General features: G+C 35.9%; 2 protein-coding genes across 6 annotated transcripts in view; both read left to right on the forward strand.

Annotated features, from left to right (window-relative positions):
• Positions 1–17,607, forward strand: part of LOC138328004 (carcinoembryonic antigen-related cell adhesion molecule 5-like) — a 30,886-nt gene extending 13,279 nt beyond the window's left edge. For 3 of the 4 annotated variants that reach the window (XM_069274557.1, XM_069274558.1, XM_069274559.1), the window contains 11 exons: positions 1,756–1,878; positions 7,157–7,241; positions 8,050–8,206; positions 8,817–8,947; positions 9,398–9,736; positions 12,788–13,048; positions 13,380–13,637; positions 14,226–14,483; positions 14,759–15,016; positions 15,398–15,430; positions 16,488–17,607. In XM_069274557.1, coding sequence (XP_069130658.1) covers positions 1,768–1,878; positions 7,157–7,241; positions 8,050–8,206; positions 8,817–8,947; positions 9,398–9,736; positions 12,788–13,048; positions 13,380–13,637; positions 14,226–14,483; positions 14,759–15,016; positions 15,398–15,430; positions 16,488–16,795 — 2,199 coding nt within the window. In that variant the 5' untranslated portion in view covers positions 1,756–1,767 and the 3' untranslated portion in view covers positions 16,796–17,607. The remainder of the gene's footprint in view (positions 1–1,755; positions 1,879–7,156; positions 7,242–8,049; positions 8,207–8,816; positions 8,948–9,397; positions 9,737–12,787; positions 13,049–13,379; positions 13,638–14,225; positions 14,484–14,758; positions 15,017–15,397; positions 15,431–16,487) is intronic. The other variant, XM_069274560.1, reaches the window with a different exon arrangement.
• A 1,075-nt stretch (positions 17,608–18,682) lies between these two features.
• The window catches only part of LOC138328012 (neural cell adhesion molecule 1-like), a 41,755-nt gene continuing 40,113 nt past the window's right edge, over positions 18,683–20,324 (forward strand). For both annotated transcript variants that reach the window (XM_069274575.1, XM_069274574.1), the window contains exon 1: positions 18,683–19,451. In XM_069274575.1, the coding sequence (XP_069130676.1) occupies positions 19,444–19,451 (8 nt within the window). In that variant the 5' untranslated portion in view covers positions 18,683–19,443. The remainder of the gene's footprint in view (positions 19,452–20,324) is intronic.

Here is a 20,324-nt window from a genome sequence, read left to right on the forward strand (position 1 = left end):
TATAGCTAAAAGTTCATCAGATGGTAACGCACGATTTATTATCTATGGAATGACAATGATGGGATGGATCATTAATCATTACAAATAGCGTAGTAATATCAGGATCAACTTAGCCGGCACTCGTGCCAAAGGGTTTGTTTTATTTATTGATAACGTACGCGTCTTACGTCAAATTACCACTATTGACAAGTGTAATGTCCTATTGACAGGTATAACGTCCTATTGACAGGTGTAATGTCCTATCGACAGGTTATATGTCCTATTGACAGATGTTACATGTATTGACAGGTGCAATGTACTATTGACAGGTATATCGTCCTTTTGATAGGTGTAACGTCCAATGGACAGGTGTTACGTCCTATTGACAGGTGTTATATCCTATGGACAGGTGTTACGTCCTATTGACAGGTGTTATATCCTATTGACAGTTTCATGTACTATTACTAGGCTTCACGTCCTAACATCAGATTGTGTCGTTTGATGACGGTCTCCCATTTGTATACGTCTCGGTCTTGAAAATTGAGCTCTATGCATTTTGTTATTGCGAACTCAACGCATGGTCTTTGTTTTGCATTGTATTACAGTTTGTACATTTCTGTGTGTTTTCAGAGGCTGTGATATATTCGTGTTGCACCTGCTTTAAATATTGGTACTCTTGCCCTTTTATCTAACTAAAGCATACGAAACCTACCTCACTCGGATACATTATAATGACAACGGACAAACCAGTCCGAAGTCCGAATTCCAGTGAGCTTTGTAGGTATGGCGTATGAATTGTACTTGCTGCCCAATTGCATGATCGTAAAAAGCGACTATATTTGGGATTTTCTTTTTTTCTTTCCTCCTATCATACTTTCTTCTCTCTAACGTCTCCTTTCCTTTGAGAACATCTCATTTTTGGCCTTCTGTTGAGTGCTAGCCCAGGTGCGGAAGGCATTGGGTTCCATCCCCTGGCCGAAACACACCATAGTTTATGAAGAAGGTAGTTTCTGCTTCTGCTTAGCGCTCAGCATACAGGGAGTTTGACGACGTGTTCGTCCGTCATTAGTGGGACGACGTGTTCGTCCGTCGTCAGTATAATATGATCGGCTGGGGTTTCTTGCTTGGTGTCTTCGGCGACATACTTCAGTGATGTAGCACTATAAAAGGGAAGAGTTCCACTATACATGAAGAACCAATAAGGAACTCAAACCGTCCTTAATTTATCCTAACTATTTATATGACGTTAATCGTAATACATCAAATCAAACCAAATTAAGTTTCTTTGATATTCTGTATGGATCAAAGCCATGATACATGAAGAACCAATAAGGAACTCAAACCGTCCTTAATTTATCCTAACTATTTATATGACGTTAATCGTAATACATCAAATCAAACCAAATTAAGTTTCTTTGATATTCTGTATGGATCAAAGCCATGACGGCACCGGTAAATATCCAGGTAACACTGGCTTGGTGTTGTATCTTGTCGAATAGCATGACATTTAAATAATGAAGATATACTATTACAATGTCATTTACCATTGATCACTAATTTACTATTCAAAAGCAAAAGAGAAGAAATGATAAAATGTGAGTTAAAAAATATCAAATTGCTGTTTCATTGTAAGTCAAATAAATGGACAATAGTACTACTGTACACATTATATCGAATGTCAAGTACCCAAGTTTGCTGTTTATATTAATTTTTAATAAGGTAGATTGCTGGCATGATCAGAGATTTTTGAACATCAGTGTTAACGACTTTTCACAGAATGCACAGCATATGGTAACGGCTGACCGTGTATATACAATGCGCCTGGCATTGTGTGATAGTGTCTGCCTGTTCATTAAGGTGACATTCAGTGTGTTATCAAAAGTGGCTTCAGACATGAAGGTAAGTAAAAGATAATATGCGATTAACTAATACAGGATTTTGTAAAGTGAAATGATGATACAATATATGTATGTTCAACTATTATTCTTTGTCGATAGAATGTTTGAAAATCATTTCATAGTGAATATTTTCCAGTCATAAAATCATGATGATTTGGCCGAATTTTTCTTTTGTTTTGTGTTCAGGAACTCCTGTGGTAAAGTTGCAGTCTCATGGAAATCCTGTCTTAATCCTAATCAAAACGGTTTTTATGGTGTTAAAAAAGCTTCGTAACATAATGGCATATGAGAAATGTGGCTAAAATTAGGCTTAATAAGCTATTTTCAGAAATGCCCAATTTGACGGCCAAAATGAAAATGTGTGCTTCCTATTTGTGAGAGGCGTGTAATGCTTTTACTTCAAGTTTCTACCAATACCACAAGTGTTACTTTTTTATCTACAGTGTCAGAAATGCCTGGCATATTTATCTAAATAGTCATTTCATCCATCATGGTCATTTCTGCTCTAAATATTAGGGTTCTTCGTGATGAAATATTAACATTAACTTAAATCATAAGTTTTTCTTTGTTGTTATACTAAATCTGATTTTTTTGTTTTGTTTATCATTCCACTACAATCCGAGAATGGCGCAAAAAAAACAGAATATAAAGACATTGAAGTCGCGTATTTATTTAGAAAATAAATTCCTTGAAAAATGAATTGAATCATATATTGGAACTAATTTTATTTCATCAAAATTGAAATTGCGTTTGGAATGTGTATGCCTTTTGTTGACCATTTACTTAATCGGTGTTTTTTTGTGCGTTTTCATTCATACTTGCGTAATGCGTCATGAAAATCGAAATATTCTTATGAAAATATGTTTTTTTTATTGTAATTAATGGGCGTTGAAATGATTTTATAGTCATATTTCCAAGGTTTCTGTCACGAATTAAGTTTTATTTATGTTTCATCTTATATATTTGCCTATGATATAGTTTACATATTGTTTCTAGTAGTTGTATGGCTTGATTTAGACTTAATGCCCAGTACCATTTGGTTATTAACGGACAGTCTATCTTGCATTCTATGTGTTTTCGGTGTGGATGTCCATGTTTCGCAATATTTTGTGTTTTGTCTCCTTGTGATAGAGACCGTGTTTGGTTTGTTTAAGTAAACCATGGTTTTTTATTTCCTATATTTTTTTTATTCAACTTCACAATTGTATTTCTTAACATTTATGATTATAGTTCTCGAGTTTTCGGCATGCTGATCCTTTAGATATTTGGTATTGTTTCTATTATCATCAAACCTTTTGAATAGATTACTGTAGAAATAATAACATGTCAAAATTACGTACACATGTTTTTCTCAGAATCCTTACGAAAATTAGGACTAGATTATTGTTGAATTCACAGAAAGGTAAATGAACCTTTCACAATAAAGGATGATAAGAAGATATGTCAGTGTGTTCCTGTCAATATGTCACTTACAGTCAGGCAGTCATTCTTATCAAAGTCAGTCAACTAACTTAGTTTTGTCCGACATACGTTACATAACCAAGTCGTGATTCACTTACTCAAATAATTGGTTTTACATATATTGATCGACATATTGACACTTTTAAAGCGGGTGTCATTTAACATTAAGTATTTGCACAGAAATGTACTACAGCGCTCATGACATTTTATAATGCAGGGTTACGAATAGCTAATGGTCGTTAGGTTATATCAAGATTATCCATTGTGTTGGGTAATATTTGCATTCACCTGATAACATGAAGTCATGGATACTGAAATTGATTTTCTAGAATTTTTAATGAAGGGTGTTTGTTATCTGTTATGTCTGTCATTTCAAGTGTCAATCACACTACCAGTTACTATTTTATTTTTGCTAAAACATTATATATTTATTGCCTTGTTTTTGGTTTGGGAAACATGATTTGTTTACCTACATAATGCCATATATCCCAGGAGAGAGGTGGGAATAAGACATATTTCCAGAGGGCGACGGGATAGGACATACCGCGAGTAAATGAATCACTATGTATCCGTATAGCCAAATCATTTGCGTTTGATTTAAGAATTAATTCACAATAACAGGTAGGGCGTTAGAATTGTATCTGCTGCCCCTATTGCATGATCGTAAAAGATGACTAAATTTAGGATCTTACCTTTTCTATTCTTCCTTATTTTTCCTAATGCCTCCCTTGGCACCGCCTCACTTTTGGCCTTGAGTTGAGCTTTCGCTCCTGTGAGGAAGGCTTTGGGATATGTTCCCTGGCCGAGACACACCAAAGTCTATAAAAGTGGTAGTTTCTGCTCCTGCTTAGCGCTCAGCATACAGGGAGTGGGACGACTGGTTCGCCCGTTGTCAGTATAATGTGACCGGGTGGGGTGTGTTGCTTTGTATCTTCGACGGCATTCTTCAAAGATATAGCACTATAAAAAGGGCAACAGTTCCACTATACAAGACGACACAACATGAATATACCGCAGTCTCCCAAAACACGCACCTCGCAAAACATACACGCAACACACAGCATACATGGGAGGCCGTCCTTACATTACCATAGCTGTTAATAGGATGTTAATTAATCAAACAAACCAACTAACACAATAAAATGTCAGCAAAGCAATAAAGATTATTCGTCTAATTCAATTATTCCTATCCTCTGTTTAAAACCTATTTCCTTACTATATTCCAGTAAAAAGTCAATTTTACAGCCATATTTTATGGTAATGTTTATCTGAATGTTTTCCTTAATGAATAACAATTGTCACTGTAAATATATATTACAAAATGTGAACTGATTTGTTGCGCCATGTTTTCACGAGTGCGGCGTAATATTTTTAAGAGAACAACGACGTCATTTTGCTCATAATCTTAACATAATAACATCACAATCGATAACAATTCTGTAATATCCCAAAACGGAATAGGGTTATTTTCGGCCAAGTACGGATGTATGTATTGCCTACTATTTATTTTAGTTTTCGATCATTTAGTTCAGTAACACGAATGACAGTTAATACTTGGTTTTTTAATAAACATCCTGCTATTAATTATACTAATTTCACAATTCCCGCACCGATATATGTATAGATGTAATTTGATTGTCAGTGCAAGATATTGGAATATGTATATCATATTTCCTAAGTTGCTTGCTAGTTATTGCATAGATAAACAAATTTAACAATACTTGCAATAATGCAAAAAAAAGAAGTTATTTTGTGGTTGATTGCAAAACAAAAATGGCAATTCAAGGAAACATTTTATTTTTATTCCAATATATTGAATTGCACTAGAGTATTTTTGACTTGTCTAATACCACTTATTCATAATATTTAATTGCGTTTAAAAGCGTCGTTTTGGTTTCATTTACCGTTATTACTTTTAAAAATATTTTAGACTATTTGCATCGCTTAGAAAAAAAGTGACATAAAGGCATCCGACACCGTGAAATATCTGTCAATTTTATTGTAAGACAAGCTAGATGTACAGGGTTCATTTATCTACCACAATGATAATCCTCCTGTTTAGCAAACTTAGCCTCATCCATATCATAATCAATTTTCGTTGATATTAGCACGATGCTTTTATCCTAGATTCATTTGCCATTTATTATTAAAGCTGTACTTGAAATACGTGTATTAGTAAATGAACCGGCAAATTAAAAACACGAAAACCACGATCAATTTATATCCAAAGCAGTAATAATTAATGATTTTTAATGTGTTCATGATACTACAACTAGGGTATGTTGTTCATTGTTTTCTTCGGGACCATACGCTACCTGAGAAACTATACTTATTAATTCTATTATTAGTTCGATGTACGTTCAGGGCACACGGGTCAATACGGAAAACAGCCTAGTCTGATCCAAATGTACAGTATACAGTATCAGCATTAGATTTAATATTTCGTTTTACTCGCATCTTTCGTATCCTGCAGGTAGGGCGTTAGAATTGTACCTGCTGCCCCTATTGCATGATCGTAAAAGGCGACTAAATTTAGGATCTTATCTTTTCTCTTCTTCCTTACTGACTTTATCTTTCCTAATGCCTCCCTTGGCAACGCCTCACTTTTGGCCTTGAGTTGAGCGTTCGCCCCTGTGAGGAAGGCTCTGGGTTCTGTCCCCTGGCCGAGACACACCAAAGTCTATAAAAGTGGTGGTTTCTGCTCCTGCTTAGCGTTCAGCATACAGGGAGTGGGACGACTGGTTCGCCCGTTGTCAGTATAAGGTGACCGGGTGGGGTGTGGTGCTTGGTGTCTTCGGCGGCATGCTTCAGTGATATAGCACTATAAAAAGGGCAACAGTTCCACTATACAAGAAGACACAACACGAACATACCGCAGTCTCCCAGTACACTCACCTCGCACGACATACGCGCAGCACACCGCATGCATGGGAGGCCGTCCTTACATGACCATAGCTGTTAATAGGACGTTAATAAATCAAACAAACAAACAAACAAACGTATCCAACGGTCCTTGTTTCTTGTGTGTTCGTTAAAGTGTAGCTTCATTTGGACATTTATTGTCATCAACGTTTAAATAACATAAATCTCCTTATTTTCTAGTAAAAAACAATGCTTCATACTCATTTATAAACAGCAGAGAAACGTTCATAAAAGTTTGTAGGAGCCAAGATCTCTCGGTATCGTTTTTATTTTGTAACTTAGCAACCTAGGTTCTGTTGGTAGTAACTTAGGGCCCTAACATAGCTATCTTTGAAGTATGACTTAGTGACCTAGGAACCTAAATGGTCCAAATGTAACTTAAACATGCAATACTGTGGTAGATCAAATCCTTAACTAGGCCTATTGTAATGCAGATTTGTTTCGGTTTAACGTCCTAATAACACAAGTGTCATTTAAGGACGTTCCACGTGAAGAAAAGCCGAATTAACCGAGATAAAACATCAACCAGTAGTCAGTAAAACTGCTCCACGTGGGTTTGTTTAGAGGTCCTTAAATAGGAATGAGAATGAAATCGATATATATTTACCGGTCACAGACTCAGGTGCAATCATAATTCGTATGATCATTTTGGTTAGGTCCGACGAATGGTTTGACTAATCAATGGAATTGCCAAGAGAAGATTATATCCTTTTCGCTATTTCCATTCGATATGGTGTTAACTCCATGGCCAGTTGTTAGTTAAAACGATTTTTACTTTGACTTCAATCTCGGTATAATAGCGTAAGCAGTAAGATATCGTAAACATATGGCAACTAAATTCCTGTTACTTATTTAGTGTACGTTATCATACGGTAATATTCATTTTGTTGTTTCAGGTATTAAGAATAACATGGCTTGCAATCACAACTATTTTAGTCTCTAGACAAAGTATCGGCGACGAAGCAGTAGTTAGAATTGAAGGTAATAAGTTCATTTTTCTTCAATGATTTTTAATAAAGATATGCTCTGATTTTCTACATTACCAACAGCAAATACATGCATGGTGATGTTAAATTCGTTGTTAAACATATCAACTCGGTTATTCCATTTTTTTTAAATATATTTTTTTAAACATTAAATTAAAAAAATTTGACGTCACATCCTGTTTTCATTGCACTTGCGAACTCGCGTTGCATGAATTATAATTTCTCGAAGTGATGACCCTGTTTTGTAAAATTAACATGCATCATAAGAAATCCTATTTATGTAAATGCGAGTTTTTGCCTAATAATCAAGCCAATATGTACATAAAATGGGTTTTTTGTTTAAATATATAGAAATTGATGTTGGTTATAGTTATACTTCATGTTTCGGTAACCACAATAAAAAAGTGGCGTCATTTTTCAGAACTTGTTTCAAATAAGATTAAGTACTTTAGAACACTGTCGTTAGTAAAATAACCTGATTGTTGTGCCGTTTCTCATTGTCAGTACTGCTATGTCTGGAATTACAAATATATTCAAAAATACCAATCACGTTTATGTATCGGTCGATGTGTGTGGCATCAGAGACAATAATCGAAATGAGGAAATATATTAGGAAGACAATACGGGGGTTTCGAGGACCTAACACGACGTGGGTAAAGTACAATTTACTGTCGATTGGTCACAGCTTTCAGTGATTGTGTCGTCATTTTTGTGATGTTAAAATCACGTGAAGTTTACTTTGCCCACGCCGATTTCGGATCTCGAAACTGCCGTATTACGTAAGTAGTTTTCAATTCTTCCAGATGCCAGAGTACGAGGAATTTGGTCGATCCTTAACGGCACAGTGGAGGTCCGGTGCGGTCCTCTCTGGTACGACGCGTGTCTCTTTTACTATCTGGCCAACTCTGAAAGAAGATACATCTGTCAACAACATTATCAACAACTGTATATGCATGCAACGTAAGTTAATTATCATTCTAGTCATCCATAATGTTATTGACGTACTCCACAGATGGTATGAATATAAGTATGAGAAAAATCATTATTTCTTGTACAATTAAGGAAAATGAGTCGCTCTCTTAGACCGTAGTTATATTTGAGAAGAACGGTGTTTGACGTTTTGGTTTATTTTTTCTCTCTGAACGATCTAAGAATAATTAATATCGTATACTGGGTAAAATATAATTAATCGTTCCATTCGCTACTACCATTAAAAAAGAATCTTTCCCATTCTTTCTGACTGTCTTCTCCCTCGCACCAGTGGGGCGGTTCTGAGTACAGTTCTCTATCCATAGTCTATAAAAGGCCCAAAACCATAGGGTAAAATTTGTTTCTGCTCCTGCTTTGCGTTTAACTTGAAGGGAGTGAAACCACTGGTTTACCCGTTGACAGTATAATGTCTAAGGTGGTATGATTCAGTGAGCCATTGCAGTGAAACACGTGTATAACGAACACGCCTTCAACTATTCATAGTTATAACGTAGTTTTGTTCGTTCCCCGTCAATGTTCCTAATGAAATCGTTAGATAACTTTTAAGAATTACCCCGATATTCTTACTTTGCTGGTACAGTGACGGTTTTCACACTAATTGGAGCGCGGTAGTGGCGGACGGATCAGCTATTGAGGTCCAATACATCAGAGACAGGAAAACATGCACCGTCAAAAGCAGTTGTTCTACGCCGATATTCATAGCCTGTGGTGGTAATGCTAAATTAAAACTGATATAGAAGTTGTACAATCGGTCGTTGTGGCGACCTTTATTACTATAACTTGTAATTAAGCATTAGAACATGTTTTATCATTCTTTATAGACTTGTCGATATTCAAACCTTAAATTCCGATGATCGCGAGTTGGCAATACATACAGTATTATACTTTACCGTTCTGTCATTAACGTAGTCAAGATAAAGTTGTTTTGTTGTTTTCGTTTGACTTGTTATGAGAATCAACATAATGTGTAAAAAACTTTGAATGACAGATTATATCCCATATGTATTCTAAAGATGTGGTTTGCATTTTGAGTATTATTGTCGAATGCTAGTTTATATAACTGAAGCAATATCCCTAAAGTACTCGGCAATCAAAAGTTTATTAGTTAACTTAAAGACCAAAAACATCATCATCATTGTTAAAACATGTTTTTCGTTTCAGCTTTAGAGGCATCTGCTCCTGAAATATCCGTAAATGATACCGTTCAGTCATTGTCGCCTTACCGCGAGAACACTGTCGTCAGTATACTATGTACGGTAAGAGGAGGTATCCCGGCTCCAAACGTGAAGATCATAGCCAGGAAGGACGCCAATATAACATCAGAATCACAATGGTTAAGTAAAGGAACCATTGCCACAAATCCACACTACCCGGAAGTAGTATTTTACTACCAAATCAAGGTCAACCTGTCTTACGAAGACAATGGTGCCGTCTACAAATGTCAAGTTGACCAGGAAAATTTTGAATCACGGAATGATACTATCACGCTTAGTGTACAATGTAAGGCCATGACATACAAAGTAAAACCATAGTGTACAATGTAAGACTATAGCGTACAAAGTAAAAAAGTAAAACCATCCTGTGCAATGTAAGGCTATAGCGTATAAAGTAAAAAGTAAAACTATAGTTTCAACGTAAGACTATAACGTATAAAGTAAAACCAAAGCGGGCAATGTAAGTCTTTAACGTACAAAGTAAAATGACCATATTGTACAATGCATAGTGTATAATGTAAGACTAGAGCATATAAAGTAACAAGAGATTCCAGAGGGATCTTGGCGCCCACCAAAGAATGATCTACGTCTGACAATAGAAAGATGGATTTTTCTCTGCTTTTCAAACTTTAACTACGTACTACATATGAAATTTGAATTTTTTCTGAGATATGACGCAATAGCAAACTTCAACTATCAAAATCCAAGATGGCTACCTGTTTCCCATCTTGTTGACCGATTGGTCCCAAAATACATTATGAACAACAAAGATCATTCGGGGACCTACATATAAAATTTCAGACAGTTCCTTTCAGTACTTTCTGAATAATAGCAGTAACAACCTTAAACTATCAAAATCCAATATGGCAGCTGGTCGGCCATCTCGTTGATCAATCAGCAATATGCACAACTAGAGTCCTAGGGGAACATACATAAGAAATTTGAGACAGATCCCATCGTTACTTTCTGTAAAATAACGGTAACAAACTTTGACTATCAAAATTCAAGATGTCGGCCATCTTGTTGATCGATGGGTCCCAAAATGCAATAGGCACAAGAGTACTAGGGGAACCTACATATGGAATTTGAGACGGATCTCTTTAGTACTTTTGAGAAAAAGCGGAAACAAACTTTAACTATCAAAATCATTGATAACAGATCAGTCCCAAAATGCAAAATGCACAACTAGGGTCCTAGGGGAACCTTGTTTGTTTGTGTGTTTGATTAATTAACGTGCTTTTAACAGCTATTGTCATGTAAGGATGGCCTCCCATGTATGCGATGTTTTGCGTTTATGTTGTGCGAGGTTCGTGTTTTGGGAGACCGAGGTATATTCATGTTGTGTCTTCTTGTATAGTGGAACTGTTGCCCTTTTTTAGTGCTATATAACTGAAGCATGTTGCCGAAGACACACCCCACCCGGTCACATTATACTGACATCGGGCGAACCAGTCGTCCACCTCCCTTTATGCTAAGCGCTAAGCAGGAGCAGAAACTACCACTTTTATAGATTTTGGTGTGTCTCGGCCAGGGGACAGAACCCAGAGCCTTCCCCACAGGGGCGAACGCTCAACTCAAGGCCAAAAATGAGGCGGTGCCAAGGGAGGCATTAGGGAAGATTTGAGACAGATCCCTTCGGTACTTTCTGAGATATAGCGGTAACAAACTATAACAAGGGACCAAGGGAACAAGGGAACCATCCATGTGAAGTTTGAACAAATTCCTTCCGTATTCAAGAAATAACGATAACAAAATTCAACTGCCAAAATCCAAGATGGCTGCCTGGCGGCCATCTTGTTTTCCCGATCAGCCTTAAAATGTGTATGGCACAACTAGGGACCAGTGGGATCCTCCATATGAAATTTGAACAAATTCCCTTTCGTAGTTCTTAAGAAATATCGATAACAAACTTCAACAGCCAAAATCCAAGATGGCTGCCTGGAGGTCAACTTGTTTTTCGGATCAGCCTCAAAATTTGTATGACACAACTAGGGACCAATGGAGCCTCCTTGTTAAATTTGAACCAAATCCCATTAGAAGTTCTTATTAAATAGCGATAACCAAGTTCATCTGCCAAAATCTGCAAGATGCCTGCATGGTGGCCATTTAGTTTTTTCGATCATTCTCAAAATCTGTATAGCACAACAAGGGACCAATGGGATTCTTCTTGTGAAGTTTGAACAAAATGCCTTCAGTAGTTCTCAAGAAATAGCGATAACAAAATTCAACTGCAAAAATCGAAGATGGCTGTCTGATGGCCATCTTGTTTTTCCGATCAGCCGCAAAATTTGTATGGCACAACTAGGGACCAATGGGATCCTCCATGTGAAATTTGAACAAAATCCCTTCCGTAATTCTAGTGATAACAAACTTCAACTGCCAAAATCCAAGATGGCTGTTAGGCAGCTATCTTATTTTTCCGATCAGCTTCAAAATTTGTATGGCACATCTAGGGACCAAGGGTACCCTCCATGTGAAGTTTGAACAAAATCCCTTCAGTAGATCTCAAGAAATATCGATAACAAACTTCAACTGCCAAAATCAAAGATGGCTGCCTGGCGGCCATCTTGTTTTTCCGATCAGCCTAAAAATCTGTATGGCACAAATATGGACCAAGGGGACCCTCCATGTGAAGTTCGAACAAAATCCCTGCAGTAGTTTTTAAGAAATAATGATAACAAGCATTGTTTACGGACGGTGGACGACGGACCACGCACGCAGGGCGATTTGAATAGCCCACCATCTGATGATGGTGGGCTAAAAAGTAAAAGGAAAATCGTAGTGTACAATGTAAAACTATAGTGTATAAAGTAAACAGTAAGACCATATTGTACAATGTAAGGTCATAGCGTAAAAAGTAAAACCATAGTCTACAATGTAAGGCTATAGCGTACAAAGTAAAACCATAGTGTACAATGTAATGTTATAGTGTACAAAGTAAAACCACAGTGTACAATGTAAGGCTATAGCGTACAAAGTAAAACCATAGTGTACAATGTAATGTTATAGCGTACAAAGTAAAACCACAGTGTACAATGTAAGGCTATAGCGTCCAAAGTAAAACCATAGTGTTCAATGTAAGGCCAATGGTATCAAAGGAACATACAATCTAATGGATGGTTCAAAATATATTCTCTTTTGAATTGTAACGTTACAGTCTAGTAAGCCATAATTAAACACTATTATAAGGTCATTTTAAAGGTTAAAAAGATCTTTTACAAACTTATTTCACTAGAACAATAATGCACACACATGGATGAATTATCATACCGTTTATTTTTGTCACCTCGATAAAAAAACAGAAATGAAATTAGACTAATGTTTATTGTTGTTTCAGATGCTCCAGTCATTTACGTTCCTGTTAACAAAACGGTGAACGTAAGAGGAAATATCGACATAGAATGCATTGTAAGATCCAATCCGACTGTTGCTGATGTTGGCTGGTATGACACAAACGGTTTACAGAAATCGAGCACTCCACTGTTGTCTATTGAGAATGCTGACGTCTCTGACATGCAGAATTACACGTGTAAGGCTAGTAATAGCTTTGGTGGACGGCAACACACGTCTAGCGCGAGTACGGAACTCTACGTCAATTGTGAGTTACCTTATCTTCAATTATTCATTTGAACAAGGAGGAAAAAGGGAACTTTACTTTTGAGTTACGCCATTTCAAATAATTCATTTAAATGTATAGGAAAACGGGTATTTTTTTCTTCTATCTGTGACATTCGTATCTGTCTCGTCAAGTAAAGACATGTAATATCACAGGCGGATCACCTTTGATTTTCCTCATGTTCTTATTTTTTGCTTAGACTATCATGTAACTGTTACTACAGGCGTATATTGATAAAATTCTATGATTTCTGTTTCTTTATTAAAGATGACGTATGATATATCTGTTTGTAATTGTGATATTCCAACTGTAGATGTAAGAGTTCCTATCAGTGTTTTTGTGCGAGAATATGATGACGTAACAATCACGTGCGTCCTGGTGTCCTACAACGAGGTGGTTGAGACTATATGGACCAAACCTAGAGTTGCAAACCTCGTGCTATCTAATTCAACACTGTTACATCTCCACAATGTATCACGGAACGACGCTGGAAAGTATAAATGCAAGATGAGAAATAGGATTGGGACTAGCGTGCAATCGACTGGTGAAATAGCAATGCTGTATGTTACATGTAAGTCAAATATCAAGACTATATGTTACATGGAAGTCAAATATCAAGGATGTATGTTACATGTAAGTCAAGATCAGAGTATGTATCAATATGTAGTACAATATAAGACTATATGTTACATGTAGTCAAATATCATTAGTAACAAGTTATGTTACATGTAAGTCAAGTATCAATGATGTATGTTACATGTAAGTCTAATATCAAGACTATGTTACATGTAGGTCAAATATCAAGGCTGTATGTTACATTAAGTCAAATATTAAGGCTGTATGTTTCATGTAAGCCAACTATCAAGACTATATGTTACATGTCAGTTAAATATCAAGGCTGTATGTTACATGTAACTCAGATATCAAGACTATGTGGTTCATGTCATATGAAGGCTATATTTTACATGCAAGTATTATATCAAGGATATGTTTCATGTAAGTCAAATATAAAGGCTATTGTTACAAATACATTTATTTAAATTTAGATATATTGATATTGAGCAGTGATTTACCCTTTATTTACACAAAATTATATAGAGAAAGTTATATTAACTATCTTGTTTTCTTCATTAAAAAAACCTTTTTCAACATGTTGTAGATCCTCCGATTGTCAGTGTACAGGAAAATATCACGGTAAACACCATGGATGACGTCATATTAAACTGTACCGTAGAATCATTCCCGGAATCAATGGTCACGTGGTACAGTTCAGATGGTGATGAACTATCCAACATCACCACATTGGAACTAAAAGATGTGGACCGATCTTTCATAGGAGATTACACATGCAGTGCACAAAATATAATAGAAGGCTTACCGTACACGAACAGTGATCAAACGTCTTTATTTGTCAATTGTAAGTATATTCGGGTACAATTTAAAGCCAATTTACATCGGAAACATTCATTTTCGTAGTCAGTAGACACATTTGCAAAATTAGGTATCTGGATAATGCATATTAATACATCTCGTATGGATATCGTGGTGAAGTTATATGACGATTTAATGTATTGCTCTGATGATATAAATATAAGAGAAAATTGATCGAAAGAGAGACGTGCAATTGGTAACAATGCATTATTATTGCCCGACGGATTAACCAAACTAAGGATGGATTGATATCTTTTTCAGTTGAACCGATTGTGAATGTTTCACAAATTACGACAGGAGTACAATTGCACGATATAGAAATCAATTGTGGAGTCGAGTCTTACCCCGCTTCATCGGTCACATGGCATAACCAGAATAAAGAGGAACTCTCCAATTCATCCATACTAATTCTGAAACGTGTCCGGCTAGTGGATGCAGGGCAGTACACATGCATGGCCAGAAATTATTTCTTAGGAGGCTTTCATACAAACAGTGAAGCTACTATAGTCAGAGTCTTACGTAAGTGACAACACAAAAATGTCAAAGCTAAAACTATAATTTTAACCGAAATGAATTCGAACATTAGAAGATAAGATGATAGGGCCTGGAAATCGCGGTGGCAGGTATATGTTATTTGTGGCACATATCATCGGCAAAGGCAAGTCATGTTATGTTTGGAAACCAAGTGTTATTTATATATCATGTCTTCCTTTAGTATTAAGTTGTTTTTATTTTTATATACACCAACTAACAAACGTTGAAGCGACATGACATAAGTAAGCATTATGGTTGTTATCTACATGGGAGCTAAAAATTTTATTTGCAGAAGATACCAATCGAAACGTCATAGTATAATACGAGTTCCCTTTCTTTAATCGAATAGTTGTTTCCATATTTCAGCAAACGGGAACTGTTTGGTGCCAAATCGACCTCGTGAGTATTTCGTTAATCCACTTTTTCCAAGTTTTGTGATTTGAAAGCTGGATTCAAATTATTGATTTTAACTTATTACAGAAATACAAATAACATATTTATTTCAATTATTAAATATGCTCCACCGCTGACAGATGGTATTTTTTCACTATCAAAAACAGGAGCAGGTGATATAGTATTTTTCTTCAGTTACAAAAGCCACTTACACTTACTTTACACCATTACCCACATTGAAAAGTTTGAGCTTCTAATTTTACTTCAAGTTGAAAATGTTAAAAAAATAATTAATTGCATCCCGAAAAAATTCCTTGGCACTATATCCTATATAGAATGAAGTACTGATTGCACTTGCACCAAAAGCGAAATGAATGATTTTATATTATATTTGTATTAATTAGACATACATACACACGATTAAATGCCAATTATTGTTCAAATGATGAGTTTCATTTAAACTCTGTCAGCGATGGAGCATCTTTAAATTATTTATGCAAACTTGTATAACAATAATATCATTTTACGATAGGTGGGTAATTATTTCGTTTTTAAATATTCCCAACATATCACACAATGTCATGATTCAGTTTCGTGAAAGTTATATGTGCCGTAACTAGGTGAACACTTTTGATATGTTAGTTTTTCTTCGTTAATCTATTGAAACCCATAAGGTTTGATAAATTAAGCTACGGAATTCATTCAAATTACTTCTGATGCCTTATAAACGTCAGTTACATCACAAAAATCATGTACTATAGAATAGTTTTTAAGCATTATGTATGTTTAGGTGGAAGCACTGTTATTCTCAAAATGTGAGTAAGTTTTGGTAGTGAATAACATATTTAAAGCTTATATTTGATATGTATATTTTGCCTTAGCATAGATAAAGCGCATTATTTGATTATATTTTTAAGCAAAATATCATAGCGTGTACTGATTTCTATTTCCTAATGCGATTAAAGCATATACATTACATTTGTATAATCCTTATGATTCTATTCATAAAACACATTGTTACTATATTTTAAAATGATCATTTGGCGTATGCATTGTTTTACAGGAGTGAAACACCACTGTCGCTGCAATAGACGGTGTAACTTTAAGAAGAACATTAAAAATATTACTAAAGAAGAAGTCATGGTGGCTATAGAGCAAACAAAGAAGGAGCTAACTGTAGAACCAAAAACATTGACAAGTTTTAAAATAAAGAAAGTGTCTATGCAAGATACACGCACCTCATCCATAGGGTTTGGTGTCATAGCGATCATCACCATGGTTACTGTGCTGGGCTTTCTTAGTGCTGCAGATATCATTGGGGTCGTTAGATATTTACAAAGTGGCAAGAACCGATCACAACGTCGAGTATAAAGTGGGTCAAGGAAAACTTTTTAATAATAGAACCCAACGGCAGATAAATACGTTAGTCGTCTATTTAATATATAGACATGTGAAGTGCGACAATGTGAGAAAACGAGAGTCTCGTTTATTTATCGATATATACTGCACATACATACAACCAATGATAATTCAAGTCTTATTTGTAAAATAGAAGAATTAGTTTATTTATTGATGTATACATACATGGAGGACTATATCAATATTGTATGATGCTGGTAAATTAGAACCAATGAGAATAAAGTTTTATTTGTGTATGTAAAATAGAAGAATGATTGAATGACGAATATAAGCCCTCCTACAAATATAAGTTGAATATAGTTATGCATTTATTGACGACGCGATTGACAATGTTTGGTGATGTTTGGCAATACTTTATAATAACATCGAGATCATGTGATGGCAAATGACATAAACGCAGTATGCTATATTTTGTGACGAATTGGATGACTGGACAATTATTCATAGAAAAGTTTCAAAACTGACGGAATACTAAATAATGTACCTGATCAAATGATTACAAAACATAACACAACAAAACCTAGTGAACTACTAATAAAACGTTGACAAAAAATAACCTTTTTATCTTCATTTTGATATTATCTCTAAAAGACTCACACCTTGATACTAATGTATGTAAAAAACGAAATGAATATCTTCATAATGATACCACGAATATATTCAAGATAAAATCAAATACAAACCTTAGACACGGACTATTGGTGTCAGAGAACTAAGATAAAAAAAATGGAAAAATAAAAGTGATTGTTGTAAAAATTATGAAATATTACTGTTATCATTCCGATCATTAGCTCTCAATATTATAGAACGAATATACGTACCCGGCCTAATATACCTTTCGGCCGGGTACGAATTGGTCCCTATGTGTCGCAGTGGAGCACTGCCCCAGAAAATCACTCGGGCACAGTTTTCTGTACTTTTTTGTAGGTTTCCAATTATTTTATGCGTATACGTGCATTTACATATTTTTTTTGTCCAAAACAAACATAACTACCATTCTTAATATCTACCGTTCCGCTTATAAGACGTCAAATTCACAATTTGTGGACTTGCCGTATAAATTCCCTACAGAAAGACATTCATATATAGATTATGTCAAAAAAAAACCAATGCCTCCATGAGAATTTGATATTTTGTAGTTCAGTATTATTCCCTAGTAGGTAAGCGGTATCAAACAAGTATGATAAAATGCAAAGAAACGTTTTATAATGGTTTGCATAATTATTACTTTGCTCCATTAGCAGTTATATGCACCAATTGTAGCTCTAAAGACGACACCGTTTTCTGTCTAAAAGTCATTTGAGCAATATTGCAGCAATCAATATTACGGTCATCATGTTTTGATATTACGGTCATCTCGGACATATTTTTTTAGCGTCTATTGCGTTAAAAGTATATACTTTCAGAGTAAACCGATATGATTTTCAGATACAGCAGGTTAAACTCTTCCTTGTTTGTTTGATTAATTAACGTCCTCATTAACAGCCTTGGTCATGTAAGGACGGCCTCTCATGTATGCTGTGTGCTGCGTGTATGTTGTGCGTGGTGCTTGTTTTGGGAGACTGCAGTATATTCATGTAGTGGCTTCTTGTATAGTGGAACTGTTGCCATTTTTATAGTGCTATATCACCAAAGCATGCCAACGAAAACACCAAGCAACAAACCCCAACCAGTCACATTATACTGACAACGAGCGAACCAGTCGTCCAACTCCCTGTATGCTGAGCGCTAAGCAGGAGCTGATGGACTTTGGTGTGTCTCGGCCGGGGACAGAACCCAGAGCCTTCCTCATAGGGGCGAACGCTCAACTCAAGGCCAAAAAATGAGGCGGTGCCAAGGGAGGCATTAGGAAAGATAAAGTAAGTAAGGAAGAAGAGAAAAGATAACATCCTAAATTTAGTCGCCTTTATCGATCATGCAATGGGGGCAGCAGGTACAATTCTAACGCCCTACCACTCAGGGCCAATTAATGATCGAAACGAATCCATGTGACTGGCAGTATTTCACAATAATTGACTATTTATATGCGGTGATTAGTCATCGAAGCGAGTAGTCGTCATAGTCAATGATTGTGAAATGCTGTCAGTCGTTCGATATATATTTCACAATAGATTCATGTCATTTTGCTGGTTATCATGCTGTATCAATAGACAGATGATAACGCCGTGTCTGTTTCACTCTCAGGAATTGTTTTGATTAGTATCACAATACGTATGCATTGTGCTATTATTTATATTCTTGAATTATTTCGTATTCACTAGGTTCATATTTCCCTGCTTCCCATGTGTGATGTGCCTGTAACACGTGATACTCTGATATCTGGTTAGAAACAAAGTACATTATCGACCGACGACCGGAAACTTGATTATTTTTAATAAACAACACAATTCAAAGAGTATAAATAATTGAATGGCCGAAATCTATATCTATTTTGAGATGTTCCACGTTAAAATGATAATAAACAGTGTAACCATATATACATTATAATATTTTACCTGACTATACATGATCAGTAGACACATTAGAATTATTATGAGTGGTGCCGTCTTTCGTATCTGGACAACACCTAACAACTAACGCATCTATTCATACTTATTCTGATGCAAAGGTGAGTTTATCATTTACTTTTTCTTAATTATCTTCCAGTGATACTTCAACGTAAAACGACCAGCATACAAAAATTTGTTAAGTTTGGTTTCATCAGGTTTACGTCCTATTAACACCAGTGTCATTTAAGGTCGAACTCACATGTGTTGCGGTGTGTGAATGTCTGTATGCTTTGGGAGGTTTTTAGAGTACTATCTCACTGAATGCTTTTGGAGGTTGCCCTTTTTATAGTGCTGTCTCACTGAAGCATGCTGCTGAAGACACCGTACAATACACCCCACGCGGTTCTATTATACTGACAACGGGATATTCTCACTTGTTTAGTCTTGCTGTATTTTCATGTTCCTTGCAACCTCACTATTTATTTATTTTTCTTTTCTTTTCAAGTATTCAGGTTTTCTGCAGTACTCAGGGTTTTAGTATATGTTAGAGTACTGTAGAAAACCTGCATACACAAAAAGATAAATAAATATAGATAATAAATAAGATTTTAGTATATGTCTAGGGGCCGCGGTAGCCGAGTGGTTAAGATGTACCGACATATTACAACAAGCCCTCCACCTCTAGGTCGCGAGTTCGAATCCTATGTGGGGCGATTGCCAGGTACTGACCGCTTAATCCACTTACGATATCGCTAGTAGTAATACCTGCCTCCCAAGCCTGACATAATAAAGATAGAAAAGTCCACTTGTTGATGACATCACAAGTGCAGACACTCGGGAAATTGGAGCAGGCCCGGTTGTACGCCTTATCAAATGGGCCAAATACACACCTATCGAGAGGCTGTAAAAAGTGTGTTGTGTGCGGCGGTAGAGCTATTATGTGAATATTTTCCGATTGTGCGAGTTCAAACAACCCAAGAGTTTCATGAGAC

Source organism: Argopecten irradians, chromosome 7, assembly GCF_041381155.1.
Source record: "Argopecten irradians isolate NY chromosome 7, Ai_NY, whole genome shotgun sequence".
NCBI lineage: Eukaryota > Metazoa > Mollusca > Bivalvia > Pectinida > Pectinidae > Argopecten > Argopecten irradians.